This window comes from Salmo trutta, unplaced genomic scaffold, assembly GCF_901001165.1.
Source record: "Salmo trutta unplaced genomic scaffold, fSalTru1.1, whole genome shotgun sequence".
Lineage (NCBI taxonomy): Eukaryota > Metazoa > Chordata > Actinopteri > Salmoniformes > Salmonidae > Salmo > Salmo trutta.
This window is the reverse complement of record NW_021822992.1, coordinates 361,540-379,380: the sequence shown is the minus strand read 5'-3', so window position 1 is coordinate 379,380 and position 17,841 is coordinate 361,540. Positions and strand designations below refer to the sequence as shown.

The window sequence follows — 17,841 nt, the reverse complement described above, 5'->3', positions numbered from 1 at the left end:
GGGCTATCTGTTACACGGACACTCCACACTGACCTGTATGATGGGAAACAGCAAGAGGCCTGAGTGGGACCGAGCCAGGCCCAGCTGTCAAGGTGAGGCAACAGACACACACACACACACACACACACACACACACACACACACACACACACACACACACACACACACACATTTTATATACTTTCTTTGAATCCACCAACCAAATGAACAAAAAAAAGGATCTGAACATTTCAAAGGACCCTGTTTGCATGGCACTCGAGGGTACAGAAAAAGCACCTCCTTCTCCGAACAGCCAGGCTGCTCTCGACAGCTGAAACGGAGCACTACCTAGCCAATTGCTTTGCCCTACTTTTTGTCAGGCCCTCAATCTGGAGTCCACGCACTGCACGCATGTGTACGTGGCCAAGACTGCCAAATATCAGAGCCAACAGCTTGCACCTCCACCCGAGGCTGCCAAATATCAGAACCAAACAGCTTGTACCTCCACCCGAGGCTGTCCCAGCGTGCCACGACGGTACTGGTATTTAAGCAACTTCTCTGCATAGGCCTGCTCCATGTACCTGTCCAATGAGCAGCTCCACTTCCACAATGAGCACCTCCCCCCCACAACAACATGAGCACCTCCCCCCCACAACAACATGAGCAGCTCCACTTCCACAATGAGCACCTCCCCCCCACAACAACATGAGCACCTCCTCCCCACAACAACATGAGCAGCTCCACTTCCACAATGAGCACCTCCCCCCACAACAACATGAGCCGCTCCACTTCCAGAATGAGCACCTCCCCCCCACAACAACATGAGAACCTCCCCCACAACAACATGAGCACCTCCCCCCCACAACAACATGAGCACCTCCCCCACAACAACATGAGCACCTCCCCCCCACAACAACATGAGCACCTCCCCCCCACAACAACATGAGCACCTCCCCCCCACAACAACATGAGCACCTCCCCCCCACAACAACATGAGCACCTCCCCCCCACAACAACATGAGCACCTCCCCCCACAACAACATGAGCACCTCCCCCCCACAACAACATGAGCACCTCCCCCCCACAACAACATGAGCACCTCCCCCCACAACAACATGAGCACCTCCCCCCCACAACAACATGAGCACCTCCCCCCCACAACAACATGAGCACCTCCCCCCCACAACAACATGAGCACCTCCCCCCCACAACAACATGAGCACCTCCCCCCCCACAACAACATGAGCACCTCCCCCCCACAACAACATGAGCACCTCCCCCCCACAACAACATGAGCACCTCCCCCCACAACAACATGAGCACCTCCCCCCACAACAACATGAGCACCTCCCCCCCACAACAACATGAGCACCTCCCCCCACAACAACATGAGCACCTCCCCCCCACAACAACATGAGCACCTCCCCCCCACAACAACATGAGCACCTCCCCCCCACAACAACATGAGCAGCTCCAAAACACACACACACAAACAAACACACACACACACACACACACTCTGAGTGGGACAGAGCCAATCCCAGCTGTCAATGTGAGGGAGATGACGATCAATCGATTATCAATTTGTACTCTACAGTAACTGTCACTGATCAATATTTTGTTGTTTAAACCGAAGAGGACATTCGTCTGAATACAGTCCAGATGAAGGTTTATTGTGTTGTAGGAAGCGTGCGGGCGTGCGTGCGTGCGTGCGGGCGGGCGGGCGGGCCTAAGTGACTGTTGTGTGTCCGTTCTATTGACTAACCTGTCTGTTGATTTGAAGTGATATGAATAGTCCCAGGATGCACTGTAACCACAACACCTTGGGCCCTGGTCTAAAGTAGTGCACTACATAGGAAATAAGTCATTTTCTAAAGTACTGCACTACATAGGGAATAAGGCCCTGGTCTAAAGTACTGCACTACATAGGGAATAGGGCCCTGGTCTAAAGTATTGCAGTACATAGGGAACAGGGCCCTGGTCTAAAGTAGTGCAGTACATAGGGAACAGGGCCCTGGTCTAAAGTAGTGCAGTACATAGGGAATAAGGTGTCATTTAGGACTCAGGCACCTTGACTCAATGTTATCTGGCGCGGACAGAGATGGCCGCCTCGCTTCGCATTCTTAGGAAACTATTTGAAATTGGTAGATGACTTGTTAGATATTACTGCACGGTCGGAACTAGAAGCACAAACATTTCTCTACACTCGCATTAACATCTGCTAAACACGTGTATGTGACCAATAACATTTGATTTGATTTGATTTAGTCTTGGCATGGTTCTCCTGTCTCCAGCCTTCACATACTGTATGTCTCATGACGTGGTTCTCCTGTCTACAGCCTTCACATACTGTATGTCTCATGACGTGGTTCTCCTGTCTACAGCCTTCACATACTGTATTTCTCATGACGTGGTTCTCCTGTCTACAGCCTTCACATACTGTATGTCTCATGACGTGGTTCTCCTGTCTCCAGCCTTCACATACTGTATGTCTCATGACGTGGTTCTCCTGTCTACAGCCTTCACATACTGTATGTCTCATGACGTGGTTCTCCTGTCTACAGCCTTCACATACTGTATGTCTCATGATGTGGTTCTCCTGTCTCCAGCCTTCACATACTGTATGTCTCATGACGTGGTTCTCCTGTCTCCAGCCTCTCAGGTCTCGTGGTGTTTGGGGAATGTTGTGCAGTTTTCAATTCAGGATGGCTGCATGGTGACAGGGAGAGCCCAGTCCAGCTGGTGCTAGCATCACCGTGTGTGTGTGTGTGTGTGTGTGTGTGTGTGTGTGTGTGTGTGTGTGTGTGTGTGTGTGTGTCGTGGGGTGTTGTTTCCCATACAGACTTGGACCAGCTGGTGTAAGCCTCTCCCTGACAAATTAGATTGTGTTTGTTAGCCGTGTTCTCTGTCCACCTGCTGAGTTTGACGTGTGTGTGTGTGTGTGTGTGTGTGTGTGTGTGTGTGTGTGTGTGTGTGTGTGCGCCCACGTACTGATTTGGAGCACCATGTCTTAGGCGGCTGTGTGTGTGTGTGTGTGCCCACCTGCTGAGGTGACTGCATTAAAAGCCTCTCATCAAATTACCTGCATGATTAACGGCTAAAGATCTGAGACACTGATATACTGATATACTGCTGGTAGAAATGGGTTGTAGTTATGGACTACAGGAGGACTTCATCCAATCTTAGGATGACACTGATATAAACCAAGGAGGAGACAGCAAATGGAAATTACAATGATTATTATGACCAAGATAATGATATGGATTATTATGACCAAGATAATGATATGGATTATTATGACCAAGATAATGATATGGATTATTATGACCAAGATAATGATATGGATTATTATGACCAAGATAATGATATGGATTATTATGACTAAAATAATGATATGGATTATTATGACCAAGATAATGATATGGATTATTATGATGATGATATGGATTATTATGACTAAAATAATGATATGGATTATTATGACCAAGATAATGATATGGATTATTATGACCAAGATAATAATATGGATTATTATGACCATGATAATGATATAGTTTATTATGACCAAGATAATGATATGGATTATTATGATATTGATATAGATTATTATGACCAAGATAATGGTATGGATTATTATGATAATGATATAGATGATTATGACTAAGATAATGATATGGATTATTATGACCAAGATAATGATATGGATTATTATGATAATGATATAGTTTATTATGACCAAGATAATGGTATGGATTATTATGACCAAGATAATGATATGGATTATTATGACCACGGTAATGATATGGATTATTATGACCAAGATAATGATATGGATTATTATGACCACGGTAATGATATGGATTATTATGACCAAGATAATGATATGGATTATTATGATAATGATATAGTTTATTATGACCAAGATAATGGTATGGATTATTATGACCAAGATAATGATATGGATTATTATGACCACGGTAATGATATGGATTATTATGACCAAGATAAGGATATGGATTATTATGATAATGATATAGTTTATTATGACCAAGATAATGGTATGTATTATTATGACCAAGATAATGATATGGATTATTATGACCACGGTAATGATATGGATTATTATGACCAAGATAATGATATGGATTATTATGACCAAGATAATGATATGGATTATTATGACCACGGTAATGATATGGATTATTATGACCAAGATAATGATATGGATTATTATGATAATGATATAGTTTATTATGACCAAGATAAGGGTATGGATTATTATGACCAAGATAATGATATGGATTATTATGACCAAGATAATGATATGGATGATTATGACCAAGATAATGATATGGAGTATTATGACCAAGGTAATGATATGGATTATTATGATAATGATAATGATATGGATTATTATGATAATGATATGGAGTATTATGACCAAGGTAATGATATGGATTATTATGATAATGATAATGATATGGATTATTATGATAATGATATGGATTATTATGACCATGATAATGATAAAAAAGTAATCTAATGAACAGGGAATGTGATTCTATTTTACTTCTCATTCTCAATCTACACTGAACGAAAATATAAACACAACATTAAACAATTTCAAAGATTTTACTGAGTTACAGTTCATATAAGGAAATCGGTCAATTGAAATAAATTAATTAGGCCCTGGTCTATGGATTTCAAATGATTGGGAATACAAATATTCATCTGTTGGTCACAGATACCTTAACAAAAAGGTAGGGGCGTGGATCAGAAAACCAGTCAGTATCTGGTGTGACCATTTGCCTCATGCAGTGTGACATCTCCTTCGCACAGAGTTGATCAGGCTGTTGATTGTGGCCAGTGGAATGTTGTCCCACTACTCTTCAGTGGCTGTGCGAAGTTGCTGGATATTGGCGTAAACTGGAACATGCTGTCGTACACGTAGATCCAGAGCATCCCAAACATGCTCAATGGATGACATGTCTGGTGAGTATGCAGACCATGGAAGAACTGGGACATTTTCAGCTTCCAGGAATTGTGTGCAGATCCTTGCAATATGGGGCCGTGCATTATCATGCTGAAACATGAGGTGATGGCTCATACCATAACCCTGCCCATACCATAACCCTGCCCATATCATAACCCTGCCCATACCATAACCCTGCCCATACCATAACCCTGCCCATACCATAACCCTGCCCATACCATAACCCTGTCCATACCATAACCCTGTACTTACCATAACCCTGCCCATACCATAACCCTGCCCATACCATAACCCTGCCCATACCATAACCCTGCCCATACCATAACCCTGTCCATACCATAACCCTGCCCATACCATAACCCTGCCCATACCATAACCCTGCCCATAACCCTGCCCATACCATAACCCTGCCCATACCATAACCCTGTCCATACCATAACCCTACCCATACCATAACCCTGCCCATACCATAACCCTGTCCATAACCCTGTCCATACCATAACCCGGCCCATACCATAACCCTGCCCATACCATAACCCGGCCCATACCATAACCCTGCCCATAACCCTGTCCATACCATAACCCTGCCCATACCATAACCATGCCCATACCATAACCCCTGCCCATACCATAACCCTGCCCATACCATAACCCTGCCCATACCATAACCCTTCCCATACCATAACCCTGTCCATACCATAACCCTGCCCATACCATAACCCTGCCCATACCATAACCCTGTCCATACCATAACCCTGCCCATACCATAACCTTGCCCATACCATAACCCTGCCCATACCATAACCCTGCCCATACCATAACCCTGCCCTACCCATACCATAACCCTGCCCATACCATAACCCTGCCCATACCATAACCCTGCCCTGCCCATACCATAACCCTGCCCATACCATAACCCTACCCATACCATAACCCTTCTCATACCATAATCCTTCCCATACCATAACCCTGCCCATACCATAACCCTGCCCATACCATAACCCTGCCCATACCATAACCCTGCCCATACCATAACCCTGCCCATACCATAACCCTACCCATACCATACCATAACCCCACCGCCACCCCATGGGGAACTCTGCTCACAACGTTGACATCAGCAAACCGCTCGCCAAGACAACACCATACACGCTGTCTGCCATCTGCCTGGTGCAGTTGAAACCGGGGTTCATCTGTGAAGAGCACATTTCTCCAGCGTGCCAGTGGCCATCGAAGGTGAGCATTTGCCCACTGAAGTCGGTTAGGACGCAGAACTGCAGTCAGGTCAAGACCCTGGTGAGGACGACGAGCCTGCAGATGAGCTTCCCTGAGACGGTTTCTGACAGTTCGTGCAGAACTACTTCGGTTGTGCAAACCCACAGTTTCATCAGCTGTCCAGGTGGCTGGTCTCAGACGATTCAAATCAAATCAAATCAAAGTTTATTTGTCACGTGCGCTGAATACAACAGGTTTAGACCTTACAGTGAAATGTTTACTTACAGGCTCTAACCAACAGTGCAAAAAAGGTATTAGGTGAACAATAGGTAGAGAAATTAAACAACAGTAAAAAGACAGGCTATATACAGTAGAGAGGTTATATACAGTAGAGAGGCTATATACAGTAGAGAGGCTATATACAGTAGAGAGGCTATATACAGTAGAGGGGCTATATACAGTAGAGAGGCTACACACAGTAGAGAGGCTATATACAGTAGAGAGGTTATATACAGTAGAGAGGCTATATACAGTAGAGAGGCTATATACAGTAGAGAGGCTATATACAGTAGAGAGGCTATATACAGTAGAGAGGCTACATACAGTAGAGAGGCTATATACAGTAGAGAGGCTATATACAGTAGAGAGGCTATATACAGTAGAGAGGCTATATACAGTAGAGAGGTTATATACAGTAGAGAGGCTATATACAGTAGAGAGGTTATATACAGTAGAGAGGCTATATACAGTAGAGAGGCTACATACAGTAGAGAGGCTATATACAGTAGAGAGGCTATATACAGTAGAGAGGCTATATACAGTAGAGAGGCTACACACAGTAGAGAGGCTATATACAGTAGAGAGGCTATATACAGTAGAGAGGCTACACACAGTAGAGAGGCTATATACAGTAGAGAGGCTACACACAGTAGAGAGGCTATATACAGTAGAGAGGCTATATACAGTAGAGAGGCTACACACAGTAGAGAGGCTATATACAGTAGAGAGGCTATATACAGTAGAGAGGCTACACACAGTAGAGAGGCTATATACAGTAGAGAGGCTATATACAGTAGAGAGGCTGCATACAGTAGAGAGGTTATATACAGTAGAGAGGTTATATACAGTAGAGAGGCTATATACAGTAGAGAGGTTATATACAGTAGAGAGGCTATATACAGTAGAGAGGATATATACAGTAGAGAGGCTATATACAGTAGAGAGGCTATATACAGTAGAGAGGCTACATACAGTAGAGAGGCTATATACAGTAGAGAGGCTATATACAGTAGAGAGGCTATATACAGTAGAGAGGCTATATACAGTAGAGAGGCTACACACAGTAGAGAGGCTATATACAGCAGAGAGGCTACATACAGTAGAGAGGCTATAAACAGTAGAGAGGCTATATACAGTAGAGAGGCTATATACAGTAGAGAGGCTATATACAGTAGACAGGCTATAGAGAGAGGCTATATACAGTAGAGAGGCTATATACAGCAGAGAGGCTATATACAGTAGAGAGGCTATATACAGTAGAGAGTTATATACAGTAGAGAGGCTATATACAGTAGAGAGGTTATATACAGTAGAGAGGCTATATACAGTAGAGGCTATATACAGTAGAGAGGCTATATACAGTAGAGAGGCTACACACAGTAGAGGCTATATACAGTAGAGAGGCTATATACAGTAGAGAGGCTATATACAGTAGAGAGGCTACACACAGTAGAGAGGCTATATACAGTAGAGAGGCTATATACAGTAGAGAGGCTACACACAGTAGAGAGGCTATATACAGTAGAGAGGCTATATACAGTAGAGAGGCTATATACAGTAGAGAGGTTATATACAGTAGAGAGGCTATATACGGTAGAGGCTATATACAGTAGAGAGGCTATATACAGCAGAGAGGCTATATACAGCAGAGAGGCTATATACAGCAGAGAGTCTATATACAGTAGAGAGGCTGTATACAGTAGAGAGGTTATATACAGTAGAGAGGCTATATACAGTAGCGAGGCTATATACAGTAGAGAGGCTGTATACAGTAGAGAGGTTATATACAGTAGAGAGGCTATATACAGTAGAGAAGTTATATACAGTAGAGAGGCTATATACAGTAGAGAGGCTATATACAGTAGAGAGGCTATATACAGTAGCGAGACTATATACAGTAGAGAGGCTATATACAGTAGAGAGGCTATATACAGTAGCGAGACTATATACAGTAGAGAGGCTATATACAGTAGAGAGGTTATATACAGTAGAGAGGCTATATACAGTTGCGAGGCTATATACAGTAGCGAGGCTATATACAGTAGAGAGGCTATATACAGTAGAGAGGCTATATACAGTAGCGAGACTATATACAGTAGAGAGGCTATATACAGTAGAGAGGCTATATACAGTAGAGAGGCTACATACAGACACCGGTTAGTCAGGCTGATTGAGGTAGTATGTAGATATGGTTAAAATGACTATGCATATATGATGAACAGAGAGTAGCAGTAGCATAAAAGAGGGGTTGGCGGGTGGCGGGACACAATGCAGATAGCCCAATTAGCCAATGTGTGGGAGCACTGGTTGGTCGGCCCAATTGAGGTGGTATGTACATGAACGTATAGTTAAAGTGACTATGCATATATGATAAACAGAGAGTAGCAGCAGCAGGATGTGGAGGTCCTGGGCTGGCGTGGTTACACGTGGTCTGTGGTTGTGAGGCTAGTTGGACGTACTGTCAAATTCTCGGCTTATGGTAGAGAAATGAACATTCAATTCTCTGGCAACAGCTCTGTGGACATTCCTGGAGTCAGCATGCCAATTGCACACTCCCTCAAAACTTGAGACATCATTGGCATTGTGTTTTGTGACAAAACAGCACATTTTAGAGTGGCCTTTTATTGTCCCCAGCACAAGGTGCACCTGTGTAATGATCATTCGGGTTTAATCAGCTTCTTGACATGCCACACCGGTCAGTTGGATGGATTATTTTGGCGAAGGAGAAATGCTCACTAACAGGAATGTAAACAAATGTGTACAATAGTTTTTTGAGAAATAAGTTTTTTTTTGTGCGTATGCAACATTAGTGTATTTTTTTCTTTCAGCTCATGAAACATGGGACCAACACTTTACATGTTGCGTTTTATATTTTAGTTCAGTGTGTATCTAGATCCCGATCTCGATCCCAAATCTTAATCCCAAATCTTAATCCCAAATCTTAATCTGTTCATGATCTGCTGTCCTAAAACCCCAACTCTCCCCCTCCTCCCTCCCCCTCCTCCCTCCCTCTCCTCCCTCCCTCCCCCTCCTCCCTCCCCCTCCTCCCTCCCTCTCCTTCTCTCTCTAAACATCCTATATGTTTTCCTGTAATATCTCATTATGTTGTAGACTGTTAGTCAGCATTTAAGTGTTCATACTGACACTTTCTCCTCATGTTTTCCAGATTTTTCTGCTTCCCTGTGCAGCTGTGGCAGCAGGAAATACTGTTTGCTGATTCCAGTTTCTGCTGCGTAGCTGTATGTATTTCCCCAGGTAGCGTAACCTGGAAGTTATATTGATGTGTTGGTGTTTTCACAGCACCGTGCGGAGGCCGCTCGACAGGGTTAGAGGGGACCGTCCTGTCCCCAAATTACCCCCGTAATTATACCCAGAGTCTGACCTGCGTCTACCACATCTTTGTCCCGGGGACTTTGGTAAGCATCCCTCTCTGGTTTACTTCTGTTCTTTACCTCTCTCTCAATCACAAACTCTGTTCCTCTCTTGCTCTCTCTCTCTCCTCCCCCCCGTTCTCTCTCTCCCTCTCTCTCCCTCTCCTCCCCCCTCTCTCTCTCCCCCCCTCTCCCTCTCCCTCTCCCTCTCTTGCTCTCTCTCTCTCAATCACAAACTCTGTTCCTCTCTTGCTCTCTCTCTCTCTTTATCTCTCCCTCCCCTCTCTCTCCCTCCCTCTCTTTATCTCTCCCTGCCCTCTTGGTCTCTCCCTCCCCCTCTCTCTCCTTCTCTCACATCCCCCGTCTCTGTTCCTTTTCTCGCTATACCCCTCTCGTTCTCATCTCTCCTCCCCCCGCTCTCTCTCCTTGTCTCTCCCTCCCCCTATCTCTCCTCTCCCTCCCTCCCCCCTCTCTCTCTCTCCTCCCTCTCGCTCCCTCCTCCTCCCCCCTCTCCCCTCTCCCTCTTCCTCTCTATCTCTCTCTCTCCTCCCTCTCCCTCTCACACCCCCCTCCGCCCCCTCTCTCTCTCTCCTCTCTTCTCTCCTCTCTCTCTCTCTCTCCCTCCTCTCTCCCCCCTCTCCCTCTCCCTCTCTCTCTCCCCCTCCCTCTCCCCTCTCACCCCCTCTCTCTCTCCTTCTCTCCCTCTTCCCCTCCCTTTCCCTCTCCCCCTCTCCCTCTCCCCCTCTCCCTCTCTCTCTGTCTCTCTGCCGTTTGTGCTGCTGTCTCATAACGTTCTATAAACCATGGTCGCTGTTGTTCAGCCACTGTCGGTAATGTAATGAACTCATGTAGTGAACTGCAACAGAATGGTGTGTCGTTTCTACTGTATATGTGGCTTTACTAAGGAAGTGGAGGCGTTCTGCTTTACAGGAAACACAAGACAATAGTTTTAACTCCAGTCCAGGGTGTTATAACAGCTGACACCACCTCACATTACCAAGATGTGATCATTCAGGATCCGTACAGAAAGCCTTATCAGAAACCACGGCTGTTATTGTCTCCTATACATATAGTAAACTATAGCTACATTTTCAGCAACAAAATGGTGGTTCTACGTTGGTTTTTACTAACGAGGTGGAGGAATTTGTGTCTCAGGAGAAACAGAAGCAGATCTGTGATATAACTGGCTTCACATTACCTACTCAGAGAACATTTGGATATTCAGGAATGTAAGCAAAACAAAAAAACAAAACCCACAACAGGTCAAGTGAAGGGTCAAACACAAACTGGTCTACTAATGAGGTGTAGGATGAGTCTCAGGAGAAACACAGCGTTATCCCTTGCTAGCTACAGTACTGTGAGATGTCGGCTAACTGACCCCAGGTTACCGACCTAGAGAAGATTTGGTCAGTCAGGATGAGGCCAGAAACCATTATCAGAAACCATGGAGATTATGGTCTCCTCCATGTTAACAACAGAGTTGTCTTTCTATATGGTTTTACTAATAAGACAGAGGGACGATGTCTCAGAGAACAACAGGGCTGGTTGTCCTAATAAGACAGAGGGACTGTGTCTCAGAGAACAACAGGGCTGGTTGTCCTAATAAGACAGAGGGACGATGTCTCAGAGAACAGGGCTGGTTGTCCTAATAAGACAGAGGGACGATGTCTCAGAGAACAGGGCTGGTTGTCCTAATAAGACAGAGGGACGATGTCTCAGAGAATAGGGCTGGTTTTACTAATAAGACAGAGGGACGATGTTTCAGAGAACAACAGGGCTGGTTGTCCTAATAAGACAGAGGGACGATGTCTCAGAGAACAACAGGGCTGGTTGTCCTAATAAGACAGAGGGACGATGTCTCAGAGAACAACAGGGCTGGTTGTACTAATAAGACAGAGGGACTGTGTCCAAGAGAACAGGGCTGGTTGTACTAATAAGACAGAGGGACTGTGTCTCAGAGAACAACAGGGCTGGTTTTACTAATAAGACAGAGGGACGATGTCTCAGAGAACAACAGGGCTGGTTGTCCTAATAAAGCAGAGGGACGATGTCTCAGAACAACAGGGCTGGTTGTCCTAATAAGACAGAGGGACAATGTCTCAGAGAACAGGGCTGGTTGTCCTAATAAGACAGAGGGACTGTGTCTTAGAGAACAGGGCTGGTTTTACTAATAAGACAGAGGGACGATGTCTCAGAGAACAGGGCTGGTTTTACTAATAAGACAGAGGGACGATGTCTCAGAGAACAGGGCTGGTTTTACTAATAAGACAGAGGGACGATGTCTCAGAGAACAACAGGGCTGGTTTTACTAATAAGACAGAGGGACGATGTCTCAGAGAACAACAGGGCTGGTTGTCCTAATAAGACAGAGGGACGATGTCTCAGAGAACAACAGGGCTGGTTGTCCTAATAAGACAGAGGGACTGTGTCTCAGAGAACAACAGGACTGGTTGTCCTAATAAGACAGAGGGACTGTGTCTCAGAGAACAGGGCTGGTGTTATTAATAAGACAGAGGGACGATGTCTCAGAGAACAACAGGGCTGGTTGTCCTAATAAGACAGAGGGACGATGTCTCAGAGAACAACAGGGCTAGTTGTCCTAATAAAGCAGAGGGACGACGTCTCAGAGAACAACAGGGCTGGTTGTCCTAATAACAGAGGGACGATGTCTCAGAGAACAACAGGGCTGGTTGTCCTAATAAAGCAGAGGGACGATGTCTCAGAGAACAACAGGGCTGGTTGTCCTAATAAAGCAGAGGGACGATGTCTCAGAGAACAACAGGGCTGGTTGTCCTAATAAAGCAGAGGGACGATGTCTCAGAGAACAACAGGGCTGGTTGTCCTAATAACAGAGGGACGATGTCTCAGAGAACAACAGGGCTGGTCTGTATCTACAGTAGAGAGTCATTTAACTGACGCCCTCACATTACCCACCAGAGAAGGTTGGGATTATTACGATCAGGTGAAACTAAATAGATGTTAAAGAATGGAAACATGCTCAGTATGTAATGGAGGAAGCAAACACCAAATCCCTCCAGGAAGAAGATAAACAAACCAACTAAAATTCCTTTTGGGCGTCCAGATATCCATAATGCAACGCTACAGTACATCGTTAACTATCTTACAAACTTCTCCTCAATTGGACGTGGTATTCCATGGACTTCCTGATACCCAAAATGCAACGCTACCGTACATCGTTAACTGTCTTACAAACTTCTCCTCAATTGGACGTGGTATTCCATGGACTTCCTGATACCCAAAATGCAACACTACAGTACATCGTTAACTGTCTTACAAACTTCTCCTCAATTGGACGTGGTATTCCATGGACTTCCTGATACCCAAAATGCAACACTACAGTACATCGTTAACTATCTTACAAACTTCTCCTCAATTGGACGTGGTATTCCATGGACTTCCTGATACCCAAAATGCAACACTACCGTACATCGTTAACTGTCTTACAAACTTCTCCTCAATTGTACGTGTTCTTCCATTTTATTTGATTTGATTTCTGCCTTATTATCAATCCCTGTCACTAAGTGGCCCTGAATTGATGAGATGATTGAAGTTATGTCCTCTTATCGAGCCAGGGGGACATTTTCTGAAGAGCACCATGATTGTTACCCAGACTTGAATTCATCTCCGGTTTGACAAGCCGTCTTGACAGTTAGGATCCTTTTGTTGCCATCTTCCTCTACTCAGGGACTCAGACACACCGTGTCCTAAATGCCACCCCAAGCCCCCCCCCCCCCCGCCCCCTACATAGTGCACTACTTCTAATAAGGGTCCATAGGGTGCCATTTGAGACGCTCCCTTCCACAGGGTTTTTAAATCAACACTCCATTTCGACATGTCTTCATGGCTGCTGACTAAACTGCTCAGAATGCTGACAAATGGCTTAATGGAGCATGAGGCTCTGGGTAAAAACCTCTCCTTACCTGTGACAATATATCATATCCCTTTACAACAGCCATGGACTATGTGTGTTGTGTCTGCGTCCCAAATGGCACCCTACTCTGTATTTAGTGCACTATGAAGGGCGTAGGGTACCATTTAGGACTCGGCACAGTATCTCGTTACAACTCCCGCAGGGTAGTGTATCAGGGATGGTGGCATACATCTATGACAGATGACCTCCCTGATGTGTCTTGGCCAAACAGACACTTGAAGACAGGGTCGCATACCAAATTGAACGCGATTCCCTATTTAGTGAACTACTTTTGACCAGAGGGCCCTGGTTGAAAGGAGTGCATTAAATAGGGATAAGGGTGGCGTTTGGGTCGTGTCCTCGGTCTGGATGCATTGGTCTCAGCTGGGCTGGCAGAGAAAGGTCAGGCAAAAAAAAACACCTCATAAATTCAGGGCCACTCAGAGGGTTGATAACAAGTGCATTTAGAAATTGTTGCTTTTATTCCTGCTGGTGTTGCTGCTGTTGGTGCTGTTGTTGTTGTGGCTGTTGTTGTTGTTGCTCTTGTTGTTCCTGGTGTGGTTTTTGCTGTTGTTTTTGCTGTTGTTGCTGTTATTGTTGCTGTTATTGTTGCTGCTGTTGGTGCTGTTGTTGTTGTTGCTGTTGTTGGTGCTGTTGCTGTTGTTGTTGTTGCTGTTATTGTTGCTGTTGTAGTTGCTGTTATTGTTGCTGTTGTAGTTGCTGTTGTTGGTGCTGTTGTTGCTGTTGTTGTTGTTGTTGCTGTTTTTGTTGTTGCTGGTGTTGTTTTTGCTGTTGTTTTTGCTGTTGTTGCTGTTATTGTTGCTGTTATTGTTGCTGTTGTAGTTGCTGTTATTGTTGTTGTTGTTGTTGTAGTTGTTGCTGTTTTTGTTGTTGCTGTTGTTGTTGTTGCTGTTGTTGTTGTTGTAGTTGTTGCTGTTTTTGTTGTTGCTGTTGTTGTTGTTGCTGTTGTTGTTGTTGTTGCTGTTGTTGGTGCTGTTGTTGTTGTTGGTGTTGTTGTTGTTGTTGTTGTTGCTGTTTTGTTGTTGCTGTTGTTGTTGTTGTTGCTGTTGTTGTTGTTGCTGTTGTTGTTGCTGTTGTTGTTGTTGTTGTTGCTGTTGTTGTTGTTGTTGCTGTTTTTGTTGTTGCTGCTGTTGTTGTTGTTGTTGCTGTTGTTGTTGATGTTGATGTTAATGTTGTTGTTGCTGTTGTTGATGATGCTGTTGTTGTTGGTGGTGGTGTTGCTGTTGATTTTGTTAGCCAACAGAAACAGAGTAAACAGCCGACAGACAATAACACACGTATGCTGGTATTAATGTGTTGTTGCTGTTGTTAGCCATATGAATTGTATTTGTCTAATAGGGTCCATAGAAAAACACACACACTGCCAGCTAATGTTCTTATGCTAATGTCATTGATGGTGTTTGCATGACAGAAAGCAGGGCGAGTCTTTGATGGCTAATGGTTTTCAGCCATGCTGCTAATGTGCTCTGTATAGTAGATACAGGAGGGGCACCCTATTACATATATAGTGCACTACTTTTACATATGGGCTCTGGTCAAAAGTAGTGCACTATACAGGGAATAGGGTGCCATTTGGGATGTATCCTGTGTATAACACTACTGACAGACCGATGGACTGCACACACTATTATAACACTACTGACAGACTGGTGGACTATACATGCTGTTATACTATTATAACACTACTGACAGGCTGATGGACTGTACTCACTATTATAACACTACTGACAGACTGATGGACTGTACTCACTATTATACTATTATAACACTACTGACAGGCTGATGGACTGTATTCACTATTATACTATTATAACACTACTGACAGGCTGATGGACTGTACTCACTATTATATTATTATAACACTACTGACAGACTGATGGACTGCACAGACTATTATACTATTATAACACTACTGACAGGCTGATGGACTGTACACACTATTATAACACTACTGACAGACTGATGGACTGTACTCACTATTATACTATTATAACACTACTGACAGGCTGATGGACTGTACTCACTATTATACTATTATAACACTACTGACAGGCTGATGGACTGGACTCACTATTATACTATTATAACACTACTGACAGACTGATGGACTGTACTCACTATTATACTATTATAACACTACTGACAGGCTGATGGACTGTACTCACTATTATAACACTACTGACAGACTGATGGACTGTACTCACTATTATAACACTACTGACAGACTGATAGACTGTACATGCTGTTATACTATTATAACACTACTGACAGTCTGATGGACTGTACTCACTATTATAACACTACTGACAGTCTGATGGACTGTACTCACTATTATAACACTACTGACAGTCTGATGGACTGTACTCACTATTATAACACTACTGACAGTCTGATGGACTGTACTCACTATTATAACACTACTGACAGTCTGATGGACTGTACTCACTATTATAACACTACTGACAGTCTGATGGACTGTACTCACTATTATAACACTACTGACAGTCTGATGGACTGTACTCACTATTATAACACTACTGACAGTCTGATGGACTGTACTCACTATTATAACACTACTGACAGTCTGATGGACTGTACTCACTATTATAACACTACTGACAGTCTGATGGACTGTACTCACTATTATAACACTACTGACAGTCTGATGGACTGTACTCACTATTATAACACTACTGACAGTCTGATGGACTGTACTCACTATTATAACACTACTGACAGTCTGATGGACTGTACTCACTATTATAACACTACTGACAGGCTGATGGACTGTACATGCTGTTATACTTTTATAACACTACTGACAGACTGATGGACTGTACATGCTGTTATACTTTTATTATGCAATCAGTACTTATAGTGCACTACTTTTGATCTGGTTCCAATTTAGTGCACTATAAAGGGAATAGGGTGCTATTTTGGACACAAGCTGTTTGGAGTTTCTGTATTCTGTCATGTCCATAATAGAGACATTAGTTATAACATTAGGAGACTATATATTCTGTCATGTCCATACTAGAGACATTAGTTATAACATTAGGAGACTATATATTCTGTCATGTCCATACTAGAGACATTAGTTATAACATTAGGAGACTATATATTCTGTCATGTCCATACTAGAGACATTAGTTATAACATTAGAAGGAGACTATATATTCTGTCATGTCCATACTAGAGACATTAGTTATAACATTAGAAGGAGACTCTATATTCTGTCATGTCCATACTAGAGACATTAGTTATAACATTAGGAGACTATATATTCTGTCATGTCCATACTAGAGACATTAGTTATAACATTAGGAGACTATATATTCTGTCATGTCCATACTAGAGACATTAGTTATAACATTAGAAGGAGACTATATATTCTGTCATGTCCATACTAGAGACATTAGTTATAACATTAGAAGGAGACTATATATTCTGTCATGTCCATACTAGAGACATTAGTTATAACATTAGGAGACTATATATTCTGTCATGTCCATACTAGAGACATTAGTTATAACATTAGAAGGAGACTATATATTCTGTCATGTCCATACTAGAGACATTAGTTATAACATTAGAAGGAGACTCTATATTCTGTCATGTCCATACTAGAGACATTAGTTATAACATTAGGAGACTATATATTCTGTCATGTCCATACTAGAGACATTAGTTATAACATTAGAAGGAGACTATATATTCTGTCATGTCCATACTAGAGACATTAGTTATAACATTAGAAGACTATATATTCTGTCATGTCCATACTAGAGACATTAGTTATAACATTAGGAGACTATATATTCTGTCATGTCCATACTAGAGACATTAGTTATAACATTAGAAGGAGACTATATATTCTGTCATGTCCATACTAGAGACATTAGTTATAACATTAGAAGGAGACTATATATTCTGTCATGTCCATACTAGAGACATTAGTTATAACATTAGGAGACTCTATATTCTGTCATGTCCATACTAGAGACATTAGTTATAACATTAGGAGACTCTATATTCTGTCATGTCCATACTAG

The 17,841-nt window shown here is 43.2% G+C and overlaps 1 protein-coding gene across 1 annotated transcript in view; it reads left to right on the top strand.

The window, feature by feature from the left end:
* Positions 1-17,841, top strand: part of LOC115187885 (CUB and sushi domain-containing protein 3-like) — a 1,475,978-nt gene that overhangs the window by 1,238,981 nt on the left and 219,156 nt on the right. The window contains 2 exon segments of the mRNA XM_029746934.1: positions 1-92; positions 9,767-9,867. The exon segment at positions 1-92 is cut by the window's left edge and continues 103 nt beyond it. Coding sequence (XP_029602794.1) covers positions 1-92; positions 9,767-9,867 — 193 coding nt within the window.